The following is a 20,113-nucleotide window of genomic DNA, read 5'->3' on the forward strand; positions in this document are numbered from 1 at the left end:
GCTATATACATACAACTTGACACTGATTCCTTTAAACATAGATAAAATAATCTCTGCATGTGTTTAATTTGACTATTCTATCTGATACCGAATGTTTCGACAAGGTTTAGTCTCTATTAGAATCATCTTGAAAAGCAAAACTTAGTTGCAGCACTCCATATGTACACTATAATGAGAATAGATGTCTGTCATGATTATTCTATTACAGAGTACCATTTGAACCTATGTCTTCCACTTGTTGCACCTCCAAAGAATAAACCACAGGGTTCAGATAAAACTTGAATAATTTACCTTGGTCTTCCATTGAAACTTTAATGCTGGAATTTTCTTCAGCTTTTTGTCTAGCAAGCTCTTCCTGTTCAGGTGTCCACTGGATGTGATCCCTAGAGAAAGAAGTTCTTTTTTTTTTTAAGGATTGTAGAGGGAGCTACACACGATATAGAGTTACAGGTTTATGTTCTTCCCATACTGAAATAGAAGACAAAAAAATTTGGAATGTTTTGGGCGAGTTATTTGCCACCCTCTTGTTTTATTCATAAAACTTCCTACATGTAGAAGAACTGGGATCATTTTGTGAGAAATTCATTAAAAAAGAGCTTGTCCCAACACATTCGAGAATATTATTAATTCATCTGATTGTAGAAGATTAACATAAATTGATACCACTTTTGCTTATGTTAATGACTGTCATATCAATGTTCAGACCTAAAGAACATAGCATTAAATTTCATTACGACATAACTTCCTTCAGAACATTTTAAGCATGGAAAAAATATAAACTTCAAATTCAAATTAATAACTTGATGAAATCATATTAAAAGTTCTCACATTGGTGTTCATTTCCATTTTGAGCAAAATGACCAACAAGGGAATAAATGTTGCATAACTAAGGTTTCCTGTAACACGTAGTCTGAAATTACATTTTGACATCAGATTTCCAGCATCCGGAATATTTTGCCTTTGTAAATACAATCTGGTTTGGAAAACATGCACTTACCACATATTATGTTCATATACTTTGCTAGGATCAGATAAAATCCGGGAACCAAGAGGAGCAGTTGGTCGTCTACCACTTTGGAATTTACACTGCAGGCCAAGTTTCCTCAGCAATGCTAAATGCAGTGTGTGAATTAACCCCACTTGTGATCGCCTCTTCATATTGATCTAATGTCCGTTCCAAGGAATACAAATATATCTAATTACTGAAATCAAAAAAGATCCAAAACAGTTAAATGTAATAACTGTGTTTTGAGAAACAAAACTTAGCAAACTGAAGTGAAAAAAATGATCCTTCACCTCATTTTCAACAACAGAAAACAGCAAAGTATTATGATGCTTTCCTTACACTTAAAACTTATATTCATAAGGAATCACAGAGAGCTGGGTGCTTGGATGTAAAGAAGCTTATTTGTCTTCGCTATTGCTCAAATAATCTATCATAAGGCGTTTTCTTCTTACCAATAAATAAAGACCAGCTGCTTAATTTTAGTAAGAGGCAAATGAGCCAGTTGTAGTCAGACTCACACTTTTGATATTGGAGGAAAGATTTACCTCAAGTTCTAGTTTGCAAGTGCTCTAACATTGGTATTTATGTGTGTTGCAGTAGGTGAAATGCATGTGTGCTGCGGATGTTGCCCTTTTCCGTGGTAGCCGTTTTGAGTTTGGAAGGTGCTGTTGAAGCAGCCTCGGTGAGTCGTTGCAATGCACCATGTAAATAGTGCACATCACAGCCATTTTGTGGCAATGGTGAAAGGGTACATTTTACTAGGCTGGTGCATTGATCAAGTGGACTGCTTTGACCTTGACTGTGTCAGGCTTCTTGAGTTTTGTTGACTCTTTACTTATCAAAGCAAATGGGATATATTTCATCACAGCTTGCACTTTTAATGATGGACAGCCTTTGATGTGCAAGGACACGAGTTACTCACCACAGACAATTCAACCTTTGATCTTCCCGCATAAACAATTTATTTTTATAGCTAGTCCAGTTTGGTTTCTGGTTAAATATGGACTCTAGAGTGTTGATTTTGGAGATTCCATATTAGTGATGCTGTTGAATGCACCAAGGGCAGATGATTGTTGTTTAGTAAATACCACTTAATAGTACCGTTGTTTACATTTTCCATAATTTTGTTGATGATTAAGAGAAGACTAACCACGTGGGAAATAGTTGGACTGGATTTGTCCTGCATTTCAGACAGAATGTACTTGGGCAATTTTTCACATTGTCAGGTAAATTTCAGTTTTGTAAGTTGTAGAGAAATAGCTAATTTAGATGTGTGGCTACTTTTGGAGCACAAGTTTTCAGCCAGGATGTTGTCAGGGCCCATAAATTCTGCTGCGCCCATGAAGTCAGCCATTTCTTGATATCACAATTTAATTGGATGCAACCTAGCATCTGTAATGTTAGGGACCCCAAGAGGAGGCCAAGCGAGGTCATCCACTGGACACTTCTGGTTGAAAATGGTTACAAAGGTTCGGCTCTGTCTTTTGCAATCACGTACTGGATTCTCTATATCACTGAGGATAGAACGTTCACAGAACCATAAATGAGCATCATTCAAGTGGGAAAATTGTGGAGACCTGACATATATCCTGATCCTTTTATTGCTGGATTGCTTAACTATCTGGAGCACATTGGTTTTACTGTTTAACGTCCATGTATTCCTATGTTGTAGTTTCACCAGTTTAGCACCTCATTATTAAACATGACTGGTGCTACGCCTGGCCTGCTTTCCTACACTTTCCATTTAAACAGGATTGATAGCTTAACAGTAATCGTAATATGGCAGTTCTGTGGACCATGAGGGCAAGGTTATGGTGGAACACAATAATACAGTTGTTGGCCCATTGCCACTTGGTTTTTCACTGCTAAATCTGCTCGGCAACTATCCCATTTTAGTACGTGAGCAGTATCATACAGTGCAGTATCTGAACTATTGTGGAAGCATAGGTTAACAAGAAAGAAATATGTTTTTATGAAATGATAAAAGATTTTTGAGCAGAAATTCCAAGCTCAAGCAACAGATCCCCATCATCCCTTAGAAGATAAAAAGTTTCTTCCAGAAGGCAGACTTCCCACACAATGATAGAAAGAGGGCCATTGAGGAATAGGTTAATATTTAAGGAGCGACATTTTCTGGATTTATCTAATAGATATGCAGGGCTTAATACATATGGGATGGACAAAGAAGGTAGCATAAGGAGAATAGACTTGAACACTATGGTAGTATAAAATAAGTTGTAAAGCACATGAAAAAAAATCTGAAAAAAAAAGACAAGTTCTGGCTTTTGGAATTCCATAATAAACAGTCTCTTCTGCAATCCCTGAAGAAATACAAGATATCATTTGATGCCCTCCTGACCACAGATTGTCCCAGAGTACTTTACAAACAATACTTTGATGCCATCACTCTTATAATGTAGGAAAATACAGGTGCTAACTTGGTTAGAAGGTACTATAAATAATAATGAAATAACGACCAGGTAATCTGTTTTAGTTACATTGGTTGAGGAATAAGGTATTGGATAGGATGAGAGAAACCTACACTGCCCCTCTTTGAAACAATGCATAGTATTCTCTATGCTAACCTAAAATGGCTGATAAGAGTCTGGGCTTAATGCATCAGAAATAAGTCATCTCTGAAGCATTCACTCTGTGGTGCCTGAGTGGAGTGCTAGTCAAGATTTTGTGGTCAAATATCTGGAGGGTAGCTATATTGCTTTGGGACTGTATACAAGAAATACACATCAGATTGTGGGATATAGGTAAAGCAGTGTTACTTCTGCAATCATAATTGCTTATGCAAGGTAAATGAACTCACACCAGTGTATAATTGTTTCAGCCAAGAGCTGAGTTAACAAGAATGAAAATTATGTGAAGGAAATATATAATTGTTTTTGTATTAGCAAGAATGTGCTTGAAACGTGCCTGCAAACAATGGTAGATGTTACAGACAAATAGATAAGGTACTATAAGGGGAGGGGGGTATAGGTTAAACTAGATATGCTTGTACAAACAGTAGTTATAAGCATCTGTTTCCCAATTCTGCAAAGACAAAAAAGACCACAACCAAGAGTTCATAAGGCTCAGTATGGGCAAAGAATGGAAGGAAATATTGCTTTAGCAAGCAAGGAAGCAGATGGCAGTGGAGGAAGATATATGACAATGGACCACAGCAGGATGTGGTGAAATGGCCAAGCAGGACATACATTTTGTTATGCACAAGGACGGATGACCCCAGAGATAAACAGCCGGGTTTAGAGTAGTGGGAGATGTAAACAGGGGAGGAGCAGTAGGAGGAGGGAAAGAGAAACGAATTGTATATAAGATATGTACTTGCTAAACTCTGTGTGTCTATTTTAGACACTATGCTTGCAAGCGTATAATAAACGATACAGCTGCTTCAGATCTAGTCTCGGACTGAAATTATTGAAGTGAGTGGGTTCTATTTCCCACAAGATGAAGAAAGCAAGCATTCGGATTTCGTGGTTTGTGTAAAAATAATTACAAACTTGGTAGTCACAACAGTAAATTGCATGAAAGATGGAGCAGGCATAGGAATGAATAGAAAGGAAACATTCAACTATAGACAGGTAGGTGAGATGAAACATGGCCCTGACAAATTGGAATGGACATGGTTGGAAGTGGGGAAGGAGAAAAAGCGTTTTCAAAAATCCATTTTTATGATCAGACTTCATTGGAAATGGCAACCTTTGTTAACTTTCCTAACTCATCTCAAGATTGCGCAGTTAGTCCTTTTCTTGAATGACTGCAATCTATTGCAGCGCAAATTACAACTCCAACACCATGCTAAAGTACAGATAATTTAGGACCCAATCAAGAACCTAAAATTAATTTTCCTATTCACCCATATGCATCATATTCTAAGTGATGGAGGTCATGTGACTGGAATGTAATGCCAAAATGCTTGTGGCAAGTGGCTAATGCATCTTGTAGACAGCACAAAGTTCGGCTAAGGTGTGTTGTGAATGCTTTGGCTGAACTATCACGGTTTTTGCTTTGTCTAAGACGACACCAAACACATTTTTGAAGTCTTTTTTAACAAGTAAAACTTTTAACCTTCAAAAATTAGGAGATTGGACCACACGTTGTTATTTCCACGGAAGAGATTATAGAAAAAGTTATAGAAATTTGCTTGTCTGCATTAGGACATCTCAAATGCGCCCCCACCGCACCGAGCTATTGAGATTGTGTGAAGATGCCCTCTCGAATACTGATCCCCAGCAGGGGAACCCTCTCCCCCGCTGAACCAGCCAAAGACAACATCAACCAAGTAACATAGTAACAAACACACACAGTTGTGTTGACCCTTTGTTAGCATGCAGCAGAGAATTAATGTCTAGATACTGCACGTCGCGACACCAATGGGGTTCTGTGCGCTATGTCCCGACGAGCAGCAGGACTGTACTGGTTTTCTTGAAATTCTGCAGCCCTTTCCAATTCCCAAATGATACAAAGGCACGGCTCTGAAATCAGAATCACCCACTAGTTATCAATTCCGAAAAGCGATAGAGAACCCTATCTCCAGGAACACTTACCTTGCCGTGGACTCAGGCACGAGAACTACTTCCGCTGAAGGTCATGGCAGGAATTGTGTGACGCTGTGCCTTCTGGGGAATGTAGGCCGGACGTAGCGGAGTGTGACTACAATACCCGGCAGGCCCCGCGGCTTCCCTCAGCTGTCAATCAGGCGCGCGGGTCCTTCCTGCTCACACTCAGCATCCGGCTTGAAGACGCGCAGAGTGCAGCCTTTTTTCTACTTTGGTACTGGGTACGCGCCCAAAAGTATTTTTTTTAATTATAAACGCTTTGTCGGAATTAGAACCCTTTGGACAAGAGGACAGTGGGTATAGAGTCATCTGATTGACTGTAGAAAAAGGACAAGGAGCATTTCAGAATAAAACGTTCATTGTGCGATCGTCAGTTTCAAGAGATGAGTCCAACTGAGTGCAAGATTTCCTGGGACAGTCCTGTATACCACTCCTGGTGGTTGTCCAACTTGTTGGTGACCGAGATACATTGTGTTGTTATTTTTCACCTGTTAAACTTGTGCATGTGCAGAATTGCAACTGCCCTCCCAAACTGCCTGTTTTTTTTAACCCCCCACGGAAGTTGTTATCCTAGAGGTTTTAATGTCGTGGAATCAATGATGAGTAGTAATGTCACTGGACTTTATTGCTGGAACAGCACAGCAGGTCAGGCAGCATCCAGGGAACAGGAGATTCGACGTTTCGGGCACAGGCCCTTCTTCAGGAAGAAGGGCCTGTGCCCGAAACGTCGAATCTCCTGTTCCCTGGATGCTGCCTGACCTGCTGTGCTGTTCCAGCAATAAAGTTTCAACTTTGATCTCCAGCATCTGCAGACCTCACTTTCTCCATGTCACTGGACTTGTCATCTGGAGTCCCAGGAGAAAGTGAGGACTTCAGATGCTGGAGATCAGAGCTGAAAAATGCGTTGCTGGAAAAGTGCAGCAGGTCAGGCAGCATCCAAGGAGCAGGAGAATCGACGCTTCAGGCATAAGCCCTTCAGGAACCTGGAACAAGGGATGAATGCAGATTTCTCCTCCCCCCACCATATCTCAGTCCCAACCCTCGGACTCAGCACCGCCTTCTTGACCTGCAATCTTCTTCCCGACCTCTCCGCCCCCACCCCCTCTCCGGCCTATCACCCTCATCTTAACCTCCTTCCACCTATCGCATTCCCAACGCCCCTCCCCCAAGTCCCTCCTCCCTACCTTTTATCTTCGCCTGCTTGGCACACCCTCCTCATTCCTGGAGACGGGCTTATGCCCGAAACGTCGATTCTCCTTCTCCTTTGATGCTGCCTGACCTGCTGCGCTTTTCCAGCAACACATTTTTAAGCTTTAAGATAGGGCATTTTGAGAAAACAGTTAAACGTGCACACGAGGTCCTGACCTTTATAAATGGAGGCATATAATAAAAACAAGGAAATTATGATGAACCTTTATAAAACGCCTGGTTTATTTTCAACTGGAATACTGTGTGTATATCACATTTAGGGAGAGCATGAAGGCTTTAGAGTGTGCAGGATATTAGAATGATTCCAGGAATGAAGGACTTCAGTTATGTGGATAGAGTCGAGGAGCTGTGATGGTTCTGCTTAGATGAAAGTTGAGAGGAGATTTGCTCAAATCATGAGGGCTACACAGGATAGGACAGGAAACTTTCTATTCACAGAACAGTCAAGATGCAGAAGATGCCAATTTGAGGTGATTGGCAAAAGAAATAAGAGTAATATTTGGTAATAACTTTGGTGATAGAACTTGATCTTTTGGGCTAGAAAAGCCATTGATTGAGCCACTGGATTCAGAAACCAGTAGAAATCACCTACTTGACTAATCCATAAGGTTAGTCCTTCCTGAAGAAGGGCTTATGCCCGAAACGTCGATTCTCCTGTTCCCTGGATGCTGCCTGACCTGCTGCGCTTTTCCAGCAACACATTTTCAGCTCTAATCCATAAGAAACCTCATGTTTCCTTTTTCTGTCTTGATTGTTAATTTTATTGCCATTTTATGGCAGATTTTCAACTCTTCGTGGAAGTTGACAACATAGATTTTATAAGACTGAGGTGCTGCAGGACAGCAGGTGGTAGCTACTAGGAACATGCTGCCAAGGAAAGTGGAAGACTCAAATACGTTAACAAGTTTAAGTGCATCTATACGGGCATGTGAACAGGCAAGGAATAGACGGATATAGATCATGTGCAGCAGATGGGATTAGTTTAGAATGGCATCATGGTCGGTACAGACATGGTGGGCTGAATGGCCTGTTCTATGTCTATCACAGTAACTCACCCAATTAGGAGGTCTGTTTTCATGCTGGGGCTTGTGCCTTTCTTTTTTCCAGCTATTTTGGTGGCTGCAATTGATGCTAATCAATGCCATCTGTAACTTGACTATTTTAAAATCCATATTGTTCTCACTTTAACAAGGTGCTAACAGCTGAAGGAATAAACGAGTCTTCCCAAAATAGCTAGCATGCTTTATGCATTAAGAGCGGTTAGTATTAATTTGTGGTATAGAGCTGTTCACCTTACATGTGGGTGGTATTGGTGGTGTTACCTGTATTATAGTTTTTCCAGTTTGTTTTCTTATAGCTAACATGCATTCCCATAATGATTGCTACAGTGTTGTAATTATATTGGAATGTGGTAATAGTACCTGACCTAATTACCCCACTGAAGCTCATTCTATTATATACATTATATTTAATAAAAATGTTAGCTGAAACAATTTCTTTGTTGGAAATGATCAAAATTATTGCCAACTAAATGTGAAAAGTATTTGCAATATGTTTCAAAAATATTCAGACTTCTGCATTATTAAATATCTTTCACAGACCAAATCAACAGGGGAGAACTGGATTTCCACTTCACTGTGTCAGAAATGCTGATACACAAAACATAATCTTAAGATCCATTGAAAGGACATTTGGCAGCCATCATGGATAATTCAGTCATCAAACGACCTATAAAAGCACATGTTACAAAGAAATCTAATAGCATTTCATCTTTAAGAAGAAAAAATAATTGTTGCATTTTGTCAGCAAGAGCTCTTGGTTTGTATGGAAATGAAGATGGTTCTGTGCTCAGAAAAAACTTGACTATCCTCCGTCAGTTAGTATGTCAGGTAAGTTGTGTTTATTGTACAGAATGTTTACTCAGGATTTTGCATTCTGCATGCACTTTCTTTTTTGCACTTAAACATCTTTATATCATCACACTTTGACAGCAATAAGGGAATACAAATTAACTATGAAGAATAGAGGACGTCATTGTTTTACACCTGCTTATGAATCAACTGCATAGAAAACTAAATACAATGTTTTAGTGATTGGGACTGCTTAAACTTGAGCTATAGATGTAAAATTACATATGTAATTTGAGTAACAGAAGAAACTATTTTCTTTATACATGGGGGGGGGGGTTGTGAAGCTTTGAAGTATACAGCTTGTGCTGCTGGTTAAATAGGCAAAAAAATCAACTTTTAATAATAGGTTAGATTAGTGATTTGAGGTGAATAAAGGAACATCCGAAGAGGGCAGCCTCATGAGCTAGGACAACTGTTTATGGAAAAACTGATATGTCTTGGCCTCTTTCTGTACTATAAATTTGATGTAAGTTAAACACAAGTAATTGTACTGAACAAAAGCAAGAAAAGCAATAAGAAAATCCCCAGCGAGGAACTACTGAGAATTTGGAAACTAATCCAGAATAATCTTTACCATTAGTACTAAAAGGAACCAGATGAATTATTTAACACCTCTTTGAAAACTTCATCTGCCTTCTCCCCCTCATCAACTGGAAATTTTAATATCCAAAATAAAAGCTTTTAACAAACTAAAATGTAAATGGCTAATGTGGGTAAAAGTCCTGTATAATGTGGCTAAATGTATCCACCGGAATGAACTTTGCATAACTTTATTAAAGTGTTTCAAGTAAAGTTTTGCTATGCCCAAAAATTAGCTTGTCAGTGGAAATGGAGCAACTTTTGTGAACTGATTTAGAAGAGCCCATTGCTGATTTGAGAATAAGAGATGATGAATATGAGGTATAATCTATGCTATATGTGTACTGAGAATTTTGTAATGTGGTATTAAACCTTTTTTAGGGTTTCATACATGTTTGGAATCAATTTCTAACATAATTGCCAAGTTTTGTTTTTAAGTAATTGTAAATGCTGGAATTGATTAGTTAATTTGTGTGTTAAACTTTGAATACCCTTCTATTATTTTGCATTGTGATGCAACGCTACTTCCTAAATAAAGTTTAAAAAGTCTTTAGAAAATGATCTAGCATTATTAATATGCTATATTTCAGAAATCTACAACTTTTGAGTGTGTTTGGACAAAACAATCAAATTCACCAGTGGTTTATGAAAAAGGAAGGATTTACTTTGACAACTACAGAAGTTGTTTTTGTAGGTAAGTCAAATATCATTAACATAAAATGATGACAAAGTTTGGATCACACCACCTTACATAACTGCATGAAACTATTACCATATAGATATGGCTTGAAACCATAACCCCAACCAAGTGGAGATTGCCTCGAGCCCTACGCTATTGTAGCAGTATGCTATAGACAACTAAGCAATCCCAACAAAATGGATCATATCAAAGCTCTGCAATCCTGTTACATTCAATTACGAATGCTGGTGGACAATTCAACAATTAATTGAAGAATGTGGCTGCACAAATATTTGATCCTGATTAATAGGAGAGCCCACAATATCAGCGGAAAAAACATGGCTGAATACTTGTAACATTTATCAAACTGATGATCCACCTTGGCTTTCTTTTAAGATCCCACGGCATTACAAAATCCAGTCTTCAGCCAATTAAATTAGTTCCATGTCATGGCATGAAAGAACTGAATTCACTGGTTACGGAAAAAGCTAATGGCCTTGACAATATCTGGCTGTAGTACTAAAGTTGTGTGCTCTAGAACTAACTGTGCCTCTATCCAAGCAGTTCCAACACAGTTATGAACCAGGCATCTGCCTGACAATGTGGAAAATTGCCCAGATATATCCAGTCCACAAAAAGCTGGATAAAACCAAATGGTCAACTTCTGTTCAAACAGCCTACTGCCAATCATCTGCAAAGTAATAGAAATTGCTGTTGAGAGTGCGAGTGAGCACTGACTGAACAATAATCTTAAATTTTGTTAGGGCCTTTCCACACTTCATTAACGCTTTGGTTTAAACTTGAGATAAAGAGCTGAATTCCAGAAGTGGAAGGAGGAAGACACAAGCTTGCTCAGTTTGATGCAGAGTCTGAGATGTGAGAAAATCTGTTTAACTCAACAATGTTCCTGCAATACCTTTCATTCACAGCTGCCTTATCAATAATTATTTCTTCCCTATCAGCTGCAAGTGTATCAGCAGTGCTGTAGTGGGTAGTCCGTATACCGTCTGGGTAGTCCGTATACAGTCTTCCACACATTGTAAAGGCATAAATCATGTCTCTCAGCTAGACATTGCAGCCCATCAACTTTTGTATTCCAGCAATCATTCTGTATTTCCCATAAAACGTGCCGTGTTTGGAATTTTTGTAGTTACGATGCTTAGATGTTGACTGTGGAGCTAATAGAAAACTTGCACAGAATCATGTAGCACAGAAACAGACACCTCAGTCTAACTTGTCGACCTTTAGATTAGATTCTCTACAGTGTGGAAACAGGCCCTTCGGCCCACCAAGTCCGCACCGACACTCCGAAGAGTAACCCATCCAGACCCATTTCCCTCTGACTAATGCACCTAATGCTATGGGCAATTTAGCATGGTCAGTTCACCTAACCTGCACATCTTTTGACAGTGGGAGGGAAACCGGAGCACCCGGAGGAAACCCATGCAGACACGGGCAAAATGTGCAAACTCCACACAGGCGGTCGCCCAAGGCTGGAATCAAACCTGGGACCCTGGTGCTGGACCTTGATTAGATTAGATTAGATTAGATTACAGTACGGTGTGGAAACAGGCCCTTCGACCCAACAAGTCCACACCGACCCGCCGAAGTGCAACCCACCCATACCCCTAACCTAACACCACGGGCAATTTAGCATGGTCAATTCACCTGACCTGCACATCTTTGGACTGTGGGAGGAAACCGGAGCACCCGGAGGAAACCCACGCAGACACGGGGAGAACGTGCAAACTCCACACAGTGGAGTTTGCCTGAGGCGGGAATTGAACCCGGGTCTCTGGCGCTGTGGGGCAGCAGTGCTAACCACTGTGCCACCGTGCCGCCCACGCCTTTCCCAAACCTAGTTTCCCAAACTAAGCTAGTCCCACCTACCTGCTTTTGGCCCATCTCCCTATAAACTTTTCCTAATCATGTAACAGTCTAAATGTCTTTTAAATGTTCCTCTGGCAGTTTATTCCACGTGTGAATTGCCCTCTGTGTGAAAAGTTTGCCTCTCATGTCCTGTTTAAATCTATTTCCTCTCACCCTAAAAACATGCCCCCTAGTTTTGAACTCTGACACCCAAGGGAAAAGACCTTTGGTATTCACCTTATCCGTGCCTCTCATGATTTTATAAACCTATATAAAGTCATCCCTCAACCTCCTACACTCCAAGAAAAAACTGCCTGTCACTGCCTATCCAGCCTTTCCCTCCCATCCTGGCAGCATCCCAGTAAATCTTCTCCAAACCCTGTCCAATTTATTAATGTCCTTCCTTTAGCAGGGTGACCATGTGTAAGCTGGTTCTATTTGAGAGGATGGATGATTTATGATCAGTCTCATCAGGCTGGTCTTGGTGCTTCCATTTGATGAGAAGACTATCAAGTATATGCTGCAGCTACAAAAACCTTTGTTTTCCTTACTTTTGTCCTTTTGTGTCAGCATTGGTCCTAAGCCAACTTTGTTGTACGAACTACCGAAACTTCACAAGTCTCAGAAAATTGAGGATGCATTACTTTGTGAGTCTCCATTGGTGAGTTCCTAATTCTTCCTTTTATTAGGTACTAAGTTATTAAACTCTCTCATTAAGTCTATAGTGTTCCTTTAGCTAGACTTCCTACAAACCTATAACACAACCTTAGATATTAAAATGTGAAATACTCTTTTTGGATACTTTTGAGAAGCCGGAGACTTCTTTGATTTTCTCCGTAGGCTACTTTAAGACCTGAGAGGCCAGGCCAGATTCAAATTATGATTGAGCAATGCACCTTTGTCATGTTGCTGCTAAGATTGGGGTCTTTTTGTTGCCATTGGAGATAGAAATTTTCCATTAGAGTTTTAAAAGTTATGTTAATACCTGGCCCATCTCATTTCTGGTCTGTCTATTACTGACCTCCTCTTTCCGATTCCTCTGCCAAATAGGCAGCCTTTCAGAAAAATGGATCGGAGGATGGGGATAACACTTCAGTCTCATTAAAGTAACTATAGCACCTAGACCAGTTCAAGATTATAGGGTAAACTCAGGGAATCCTGGGCAACAATGGTAAGGCACAGAACTGACATGATGAAACTTAAGTTCTTTTTCTTTTAACCTGTGCTGTTATGTGTCCCCTATATAGAGGCAGAGGAAAATTTAATAAAACTGCTGTGCCATTGAAATTTGTGTGACCACTTGTCATTCTTCTATTAAATGTTGTGGAAATAACTAAATTGTTTTAACAATCAGTAGGTGTTTTATGAACAATATATGAAATTAGCAAATTGTTTTAAAATGAATAAAGCTGTTTAAATTAAGGCCATTTTTATGCCATTACTGTGGCTGCTTGATTAGCATGATTTGTAAGAAAATGAAAAATGTTATTGAGCCCATTCAAATTGCTAAGGGAAAGAGGGACTGATCATTTTTGAGAGAATACTTCAATTTTCATTTTGCACCAGAACCAAGTCTAAGTCTTAACACTTAAGTGGGATCATGCTCAGTTTATATTGTGCTGGGATAAAAATAAGTTAATTCTTTGAGGTTAGTGGCAGTTTGATCTTTGTTTCTTAGATCTTCAATTGCAGCTCAGATAGAAGCTTCAAAGTGGAAATAAGTTTAATTATATCTACTTATTAGCCTTGCAGTGGTCATATATGAGATATGCCTTGAAGTTTCACAGTGGAAATATAGTATACAGATGTTTAATGTGTACTTCACATATTCCTGTGCCACTTAGTTCCATGAACATAGACATAGAACATAGAGGAGTACAGCACAGAACAGGCCCTTTGGCCCACGATGTTGTGCCGAGGTTTAATCCTAATATAAAATATAGTAACTTAACCTACGCATCCCTCAACTCAGTGCTATCCATGAGCATGTCCAGCAGTCACTTAAATATCCCTAATGACTCTGCTTCCACCACCACCACTGGCAACGCATTCCATGCATTCACAACTCTCTGCGTAAAGAACCTTCCTCTGATATCCCCTCTATACCTTTCTCCTAATATCTTAAAACAATGACCCCTCGTACCAGTCAATCCTGCCCTGGGAAATAGTCTCTGGCTATCGACTCTATCTATGCCTCTCATTATCTTGTATACCTCAATTAGGTCCCCTCTCCTCCTCCTTTTCTCCAATGAAAAAGTCCGAGCTCAGTCAACCTTTCTTCATAAGGCAAGCCCTCCAGTCCAGGCAGCATCCTGGTACACCCTCTCCAAAGTCTCTGTATCATTCCTTTTAGTTGGACAACCAGAACTGGACACATTATATCAAATGGGGTCTCACCAGGGACTTGCAGAGCTGTAGCAAAACTTCGCGGCTCTTAAACTCAATCCCACGTTAATGAAAGCCAAAACACCATATGCTTTCTTAACAACCCTATCAACTTGGCTGGCAACTTTGAGAGATTTATGCACTTGCACACCCAGATCCCTCTGTTCCTCAACACTGCCAAGAATCCTGTCTTTAATCCTATATTCAGCATTTGAGTTCGACCTTCCAAAATGCATCGCTTCGCATTTATCCAGGTTGAACTCCATCTGTCATTTCTCAGCCCAGCGCTGCATCCTGTCTATGTCACGCAGCCTGCAGTAGCCCTCAATACTATCGATGGCACCTCCAACCTTTGTGTCATCTGCAAATTTACTAACCCACCCCTCAGCCTCCTCATCCAAGTCATTTATAAAAACTACAAAGAGCAGAGACCCAAGAACTGAGCCCTGTGGGACCCCACTTGTCACTGACCTCCAGGCAAAATACTTTTCATCTACAACCACTCTGTTTTCTGTCAGCCAACCAATTCTGAATCCAGATAGGCAATCTCCCTGTATCCCATACTTCCTGACTTTATGAATGAGCCTACCATGGGGAACCTTATCAAATGCCTTGCTGAAGTCCACATGCACCACATCCACTGCTCGGCCTTCGTCGACCTGTCTTGTCACCTCCTCAAAGAACTCAATAAGGTTTGTGAGGCATGACCTGCCCCTCACAAAGCCATGCTGACTGCCTTTAATCACGCTATGCTTTGCCAAATAGTCATAAATCCTGTCCCTCAGAACTCTTTCCAAAACTTTGCTGACCACAGACGTAAGACTGACTGGTCTGTAATTGCCAGGAATTTCCCTATTGCCCTTCTTGAAAAGAGGAACAATATTTGCTTCCTTCCAATCCTCCGGTACGACTCCCGTGGAGAGTGAGGAGGCAAAAATCCTCGTCAGCGTCATAGCAACCTCCTTTTTCACTTCCTGGAGCAGCCTAGGATAAATCTGGTCTAGCCGTGGGGACTTATCAATCTTAATGTTTTCCAGACTTTCCAGCACATCAACGTCATCAATCTTGATCTGGTCAAGACTGTATCCCGACTCCTCAAAGATTTCATTCACAATAACGTTCCTTTCCTTAATGAAAACCAAAGCAAAAAACTTATTTAGGGCTTCCGCTATCTGCTCAGACTCCACACACAAGTTCCCGACGCTATCTCTTTTTGGCCCTATCTTCTCCCTGATCATTCTCTTATTCCTCACATATGAGTAAAATGCCTTTGGGTTCTCCCAAATCCTTCTTGCCAAGCCTTTCTCGTGCCCCCTCTTGGCTCTCCTCAGTCCATTTCTGAGCTTCTTTCTAGCAAGCCTGTAATCCTATAAAGCTATGCTAGATCATTGCTTTCTCCACCTTACGTAAGCTGCCTTCTTCCTTTTGACGAAAAGCTCCTCTGTTCTCGTCATCCAAGATTCCTTAATCTTACCCCTTCTTACCTGTCTCAGAGGAACAAATTTGTGCATCACTCGCAACAGCTGCTCCTTAAGCAGCCTCCACATGTTTGCTGTGCCCTTTCTGTGGAACAATTGCTCCCAGTCTTACTTCCCAACTCCTGTCTGATAACGTCATAACTTTCTTTTTCCCCAATTAAATATCTTCCCTCGGTAACTGCTCCTTTCCCTCTCCAAGGCTATGGTAAATGTGAGGGTGTTGTGATCACTGTCATCGAAGTGTTCTCCCACTGTGAGATATGACACCTGTCCTGGCTTGTTGCCAAGTACCAAATCCAAAATGGCTTCTCCCCTCGTTGGTCTGTCTACATACTGAGTAAGGAAACCCTCCTGAACACACCTGACAAAAACGGCTCCATCCAAACCATCTGCACTAAGGAGGTTCCAGTCGATATTGGGAAAGGTGAAATCACCCATAACAACAATCCTGCTATTTGTGCATTTTTCCAGAATCTGCCCGCCTATGAGTTCTTCAATGAAGATGTCATTTCATTTCTAAAGGGTGAACAAGTTCTCTAAAATTGAAAATAGAGAGTGGAGATTAATACGTTTGATGTTCCATGGTCTTATTCTATGTTTATTTGTGTTTACTTGTTCATCTGAACCAGAAATGCTGTAACCTGAAAGGCTGTGAATCGGGTGCTGGGAAGTGGGATGAGAATGGATGGCTAGTTAATTCAGGCAGCACGGATACATACACTGAATGGCCTCTTTTTGGGCTGTAACTTTCATATACTTCTCTTCTGTTGTTAGCCTTCATTATTTAGTGGTTCTGACACATTGACATGGCTCATCACAAAAACATTTTCAACACTTAGAATGGAAATGTTAGAAACAAGTTTCTTTGTATGATTTGGCCACTTATGGAACTCTGTAACTATGAATTAATTAAAAGTTTAATGTAAAGGAGAAAATATGATTGATCAGTTGCAAAAGGTGACAATAATTATTTTACTTAGTTTTCCTACAGTTCCATTTATCACAACAAATCCGTATCAATTATGAGTAATGTTTTGACAACCAACTTTGACAAAGGACATGTAATATTTATATCCCGTCGTTTTTTATTATTTGTTCGTGGTATATGGATGCTGCTGACTAGGCCAGTGTTTATTTCCCACTCCTGACTGCCTTTGAGAAGGTGGTGGTGAGCTGCTTTCTTGAACTGTTGCAGTCCTTGGTGTGTAGGTACACAGGAAGGGAGTTCCAGGGTTTTGACCAAGTGGCACTGAAGAAATAGCAGTACAGTTTCAAATGGATTGGAGAATTTGTAAGTGGTAGCAATCACTTGTATCTGTTTTCCTTGTTCTTCTAGCTGGTAAATATTGTAGGTTTGAAAAGTGTGACCAAAGGAGTCTGGGTGAGTCATTGCAGTGTATATTGCAGACGGTACACACTGCAGCTATAGTGTGGTAAGAATGAAGGTGGTGAATGAGGTGACACTCAAGTGGCAGCTTTGTCCTGGATGGTTTTGAGCTTCTTAAGTGTTGTTGAAACTGCACCCATTAGGCAACTGGAGAGTATTCTATCACACTCCTGATTTCTGCATTGTAGATGGTGGGCAGATTCTGAGATGAGTTACTCCACTTTGAACTGCTCTCATAGCCACAGTTCATCATTTGGTCAGTGGTGATCAATGTAATGACAATCTTAAACAAAAGAACATCCAAATGCCTGCCCTTTATCTTCAACAACATCGCTGTCAAGTAGCAAACTGTCAGTATCTTTGGGAAGAAAGGGTGAATTGGTGACAAGAATTTAATAAGTATGGAATGGATATTATTTGTGGAACTTTTATGAGGCACAGCGTTGTTATCTTGAATTTGCAGTTGTACATTTTGTTATCAGTATTGATACTGCCTCCGTGCCCATCGTCATTTCTGCATCTTTAAAAACCTTGGATTTATTCTGAATATTTTTACTCGACCGAATAATGCACAAAGTGGTGTGGCTACAACAGAATTGTGGAGAGATTCTAGGAAGATGGGGTAATATTTGAAAGCAGTAATATTTATTGACTTATTCTTTTTCACCCTTGACCCACTTTTCCAAAGCCTTGTCATCTCTTTTTTTTCCCTAAACCCTACCATAACCAGACCATGTCACCTCGGTGCCACATGATTTCATATGTGTTTTACTGTAACAGTGTTTTTTTGTTAGGATTCTTTTGTTTGTATAAAGTTATAGTGCATAAACATTAAATTTTAAATCATTTTCAGAATTCAATTTTTTTTTAACATTTAAGGGAGAAATGTTGCCCAAACCATCAGACCATGTACCATCACTTCTCGCTCTGACTGCAAACAACTGGCTCATTCGTATGTCAATTAAGACTGCAGAAATTCTAGAAAAAATCTACCTCTCGTCTCAGTGGAAATTCAGGTATTCAAACTATCGTTTCTTGTAAAAGATTTGTTTGAGTGATAAAGCATAATTTGTTTCATTATGCAGTCCAATATTTGCTGTTGTAGAATAGCTTACTATTTCTTCTACTTATTTTCTTCAAATTTAAAAACAAGGAACATTTCATAGGTACTTGTGGAGTCTTTATTCATTTGTGCCAATTCAAGTACATACATAGAAACAGTCTATTCAACATAGCACAGAATGAGGCCATTCACTCACCATGTCTATGCAGGCTCTTGGAAAGAACTATTCAATACTCTGACACTCCTGGGTGCAATTTACCTTTTTAAGTATATCAGTTCCCTTCTGAAAGTTATAGATCTGCGTCCAGTCCCTGTTCACGTGTGTGTTCCAAATTGCTGTTTGAAAATAAACTTCCCTGTACTTTGCCGAATAACTTTAAATTTTTGACCTCTCCTTCCTGACATTTCTGTCAGCGGAATCAGTTTCCGTCCAACTTACCACATCAAAATCCTTCTATTAAATCTCCCTTTTACCTTGTTTGCTTCATGGAAAATAACTCCTGCTTCTTTCATTTCTTCATGTAAATGAATTTGTGCTTCCATTCCAATTAATCGACACTGAACCCTCTTCCAAAGCCTTGCTGTTCTTCCTATATTGTGGTGTCCAGATTTAGCCACACTACTCTGAGTAAGACCTGGTGAAACTAAGAGAACAAAAAACAATTAAAGACATAAAATAGAAAGGCTAACATAACTGATAAAGAAATCAAACTGAGAGCATAAACCTTTGATCTGAATAGCTTGCTTCTACATAACAACAACATTTGGCAAAGAGATGGCAGCAACATTACTTATGTACAATGTATTAGAAAAAAATATAGTAAAGAAAGCAGCTACTATGATTCCATACATCATAAAGGATATAGGGAGCAATTTTACCTTTTTTGAAATGTGTTGGGGTGGGCATGTTTGGTGCCTAACATGCCAACCTCAGTGCTGAGAATATGCAACTAATTCTGCTCCTTTCAGCTTATTAAATGCTGGCACGTAAGCACGGGTGAGTTTCCCAGCTTATTGCAGGCCTTCTTACTCGTTTTGAGATTGGCTAGCAGCTTCTGGAACCTAAAGACAACTGATTGAGTCCTATTCTTTGGTGGATCCATTGACAGGAAGCCAGGTCTATGTTTAGGGAGAGGGGAGTTGGAGTCAAAGGCTGGTGTTGGTTAGCCCTCTGATTGAGCAACTGGAGGCCTCTCCACTAACCCAGTAGTCAAGTTATCCTTTGAAACTGGTCATCAATCCCACACGCCAGGAAAGCAGGTGATCAGGGAGGTGGTGAATTGAGGCCCGTGAGTAACCATTAATTGTGGACCTTAATTTGTGGTGAGTCAAGTACATCATGGACCTTATCACTCTGTCTCTCTCTCTGCTTCTCTGACTGTCTTTCTGTCGCTGTCTATCTCTCTGTCTACAGGAAAACGTGACCAATTATTTTCCCTTTTGACACCCTCAATGGAGGGGAAAGTTTCAGCCATAAACTGAATTCATGAAACTATAGATGAGTTAATTAAGCATAAGTGGTAACAAAAAAATTAAGGAATCATTGAAACAGATGTAATAATAAAAACTAGAAACCGAAAATACAATGGAGATTATTTTCAACGGAGAGTGCTATGCTCAACCAACTTTTTAGAATTTTACAAAGAACTAACAGATTAAACAAGGATTGTGTAGTGGATGTAATAAATTTGAATTCTAAAATAACCTTTGATAAGTTCCACATAATAGACTTGACTTAGGGTCAGTCTATATTGAATCAGGATTGTACTTGTGGCACAGAGGTAGTGTGACTTCCTCTGGGCAAGAAGATCTGGTTTAAGTCCCACCTGCTCCATAGATGTGTCATAACATGTCTGAATAGATTGATTAAAAATGTCTATAGGGAATCAGGCAAAACATGGCAGAGTTAATAGCAAGATTTCTACAAGCAGAAACTGAATGTAAAGGTTAAGCTCAGCTACACAGACTGGCAAAAGATGA

General features: G+C 39.9%; 2 protein-coding genes across 9 annotated transcripts in view; one reads left to right on the top strand and one right to left on the bottom strand.

Annotated features, from left to right (window-relative positions):
* Positions 1-5,606, bottom strand: part of LOC122551591 (tRNA N(3)-cytidine methyltransferase METTL2) — a 48,968-nt gene extending 43,362 nt beyond the window's left edge. For 5 of the 6 annotated variants that reach the window (XR_015757687.1, XR_006312142.2, XM_043693721.2 and 2 more), the window contains exons 1-3: positions 5,563-5,606; positions 998-1,202; positions 292-383 (exon numbers count right to left, since the gene is read on the bottom strand). Coding sequence is in view for 4 of the 6 variants with exons in the window: in XM_043693721.2 (XP_043549656.2) it covers positions 292-383; positions 998-1,158 (253 nt within the window). In the remaining 2 variants the exon portion in view is untranslated. Of the gene's footprint in view, positions 1-291; positions 469-997; positions 1,203-5,562 lie in introns of those variants that run through there. The other variant, XM_043693722.2, reaches the window with a different exon arrangement.
* A 139-nt stretch (positions 5,607-5,745) lies between these two features.
* Positions 5,746-20,113, top strand: part of dcaf17 (ddb1 and cul4 associated factor 17) — a 54,578-nt gene continuing 40,210 nt past the window's right edge. For all 3 annotated transcript variants that reach the window (XM_087989055.1, XM_043693718.2, XM_043693720.2), the window contains exons 1-5: positions 5,746-5,795; positions 8,383-8,672; positions 9,863-9,966; positions 12,391-12,481; positions 17,950-18,086. In XM_087989055.1, coding sequence (XP_087845181.1) covers positions 8,487-8,672; positions 9,863-9,966; positions 12,391-12,481; positions 17,950-18,086 — 518 coding nt within the window. In that variant the 5' untranslated portion in view covers positions 5,746-5,795; positions 8,383-8,486. The remainder of the gene's footprint in view (positions 5,796-8,382; positions 8,673-9,862; positions 9,967-12,390; positions 12,482-17,949; positions 18,087-20,113) is intronic.

Source organism: Chiloscyllium plagiosum, unplaced genomic scaffold, assembly GCF_037043375.1.
Source record: "Chiloscyllium plagiosum isolate Xiang-an unplaced genomic scaffold, Cpla_swu_hap1 HiC_scaffold_7, whole genome shotgun sequence".
Lineage (NCBI taxonomy): Eukaryota > Metazoa > Chordata > Chondrichthyes > Orectolobiformes > Hemiscylliidae > Chiloscyllium > Chiloscyllium plagiosum.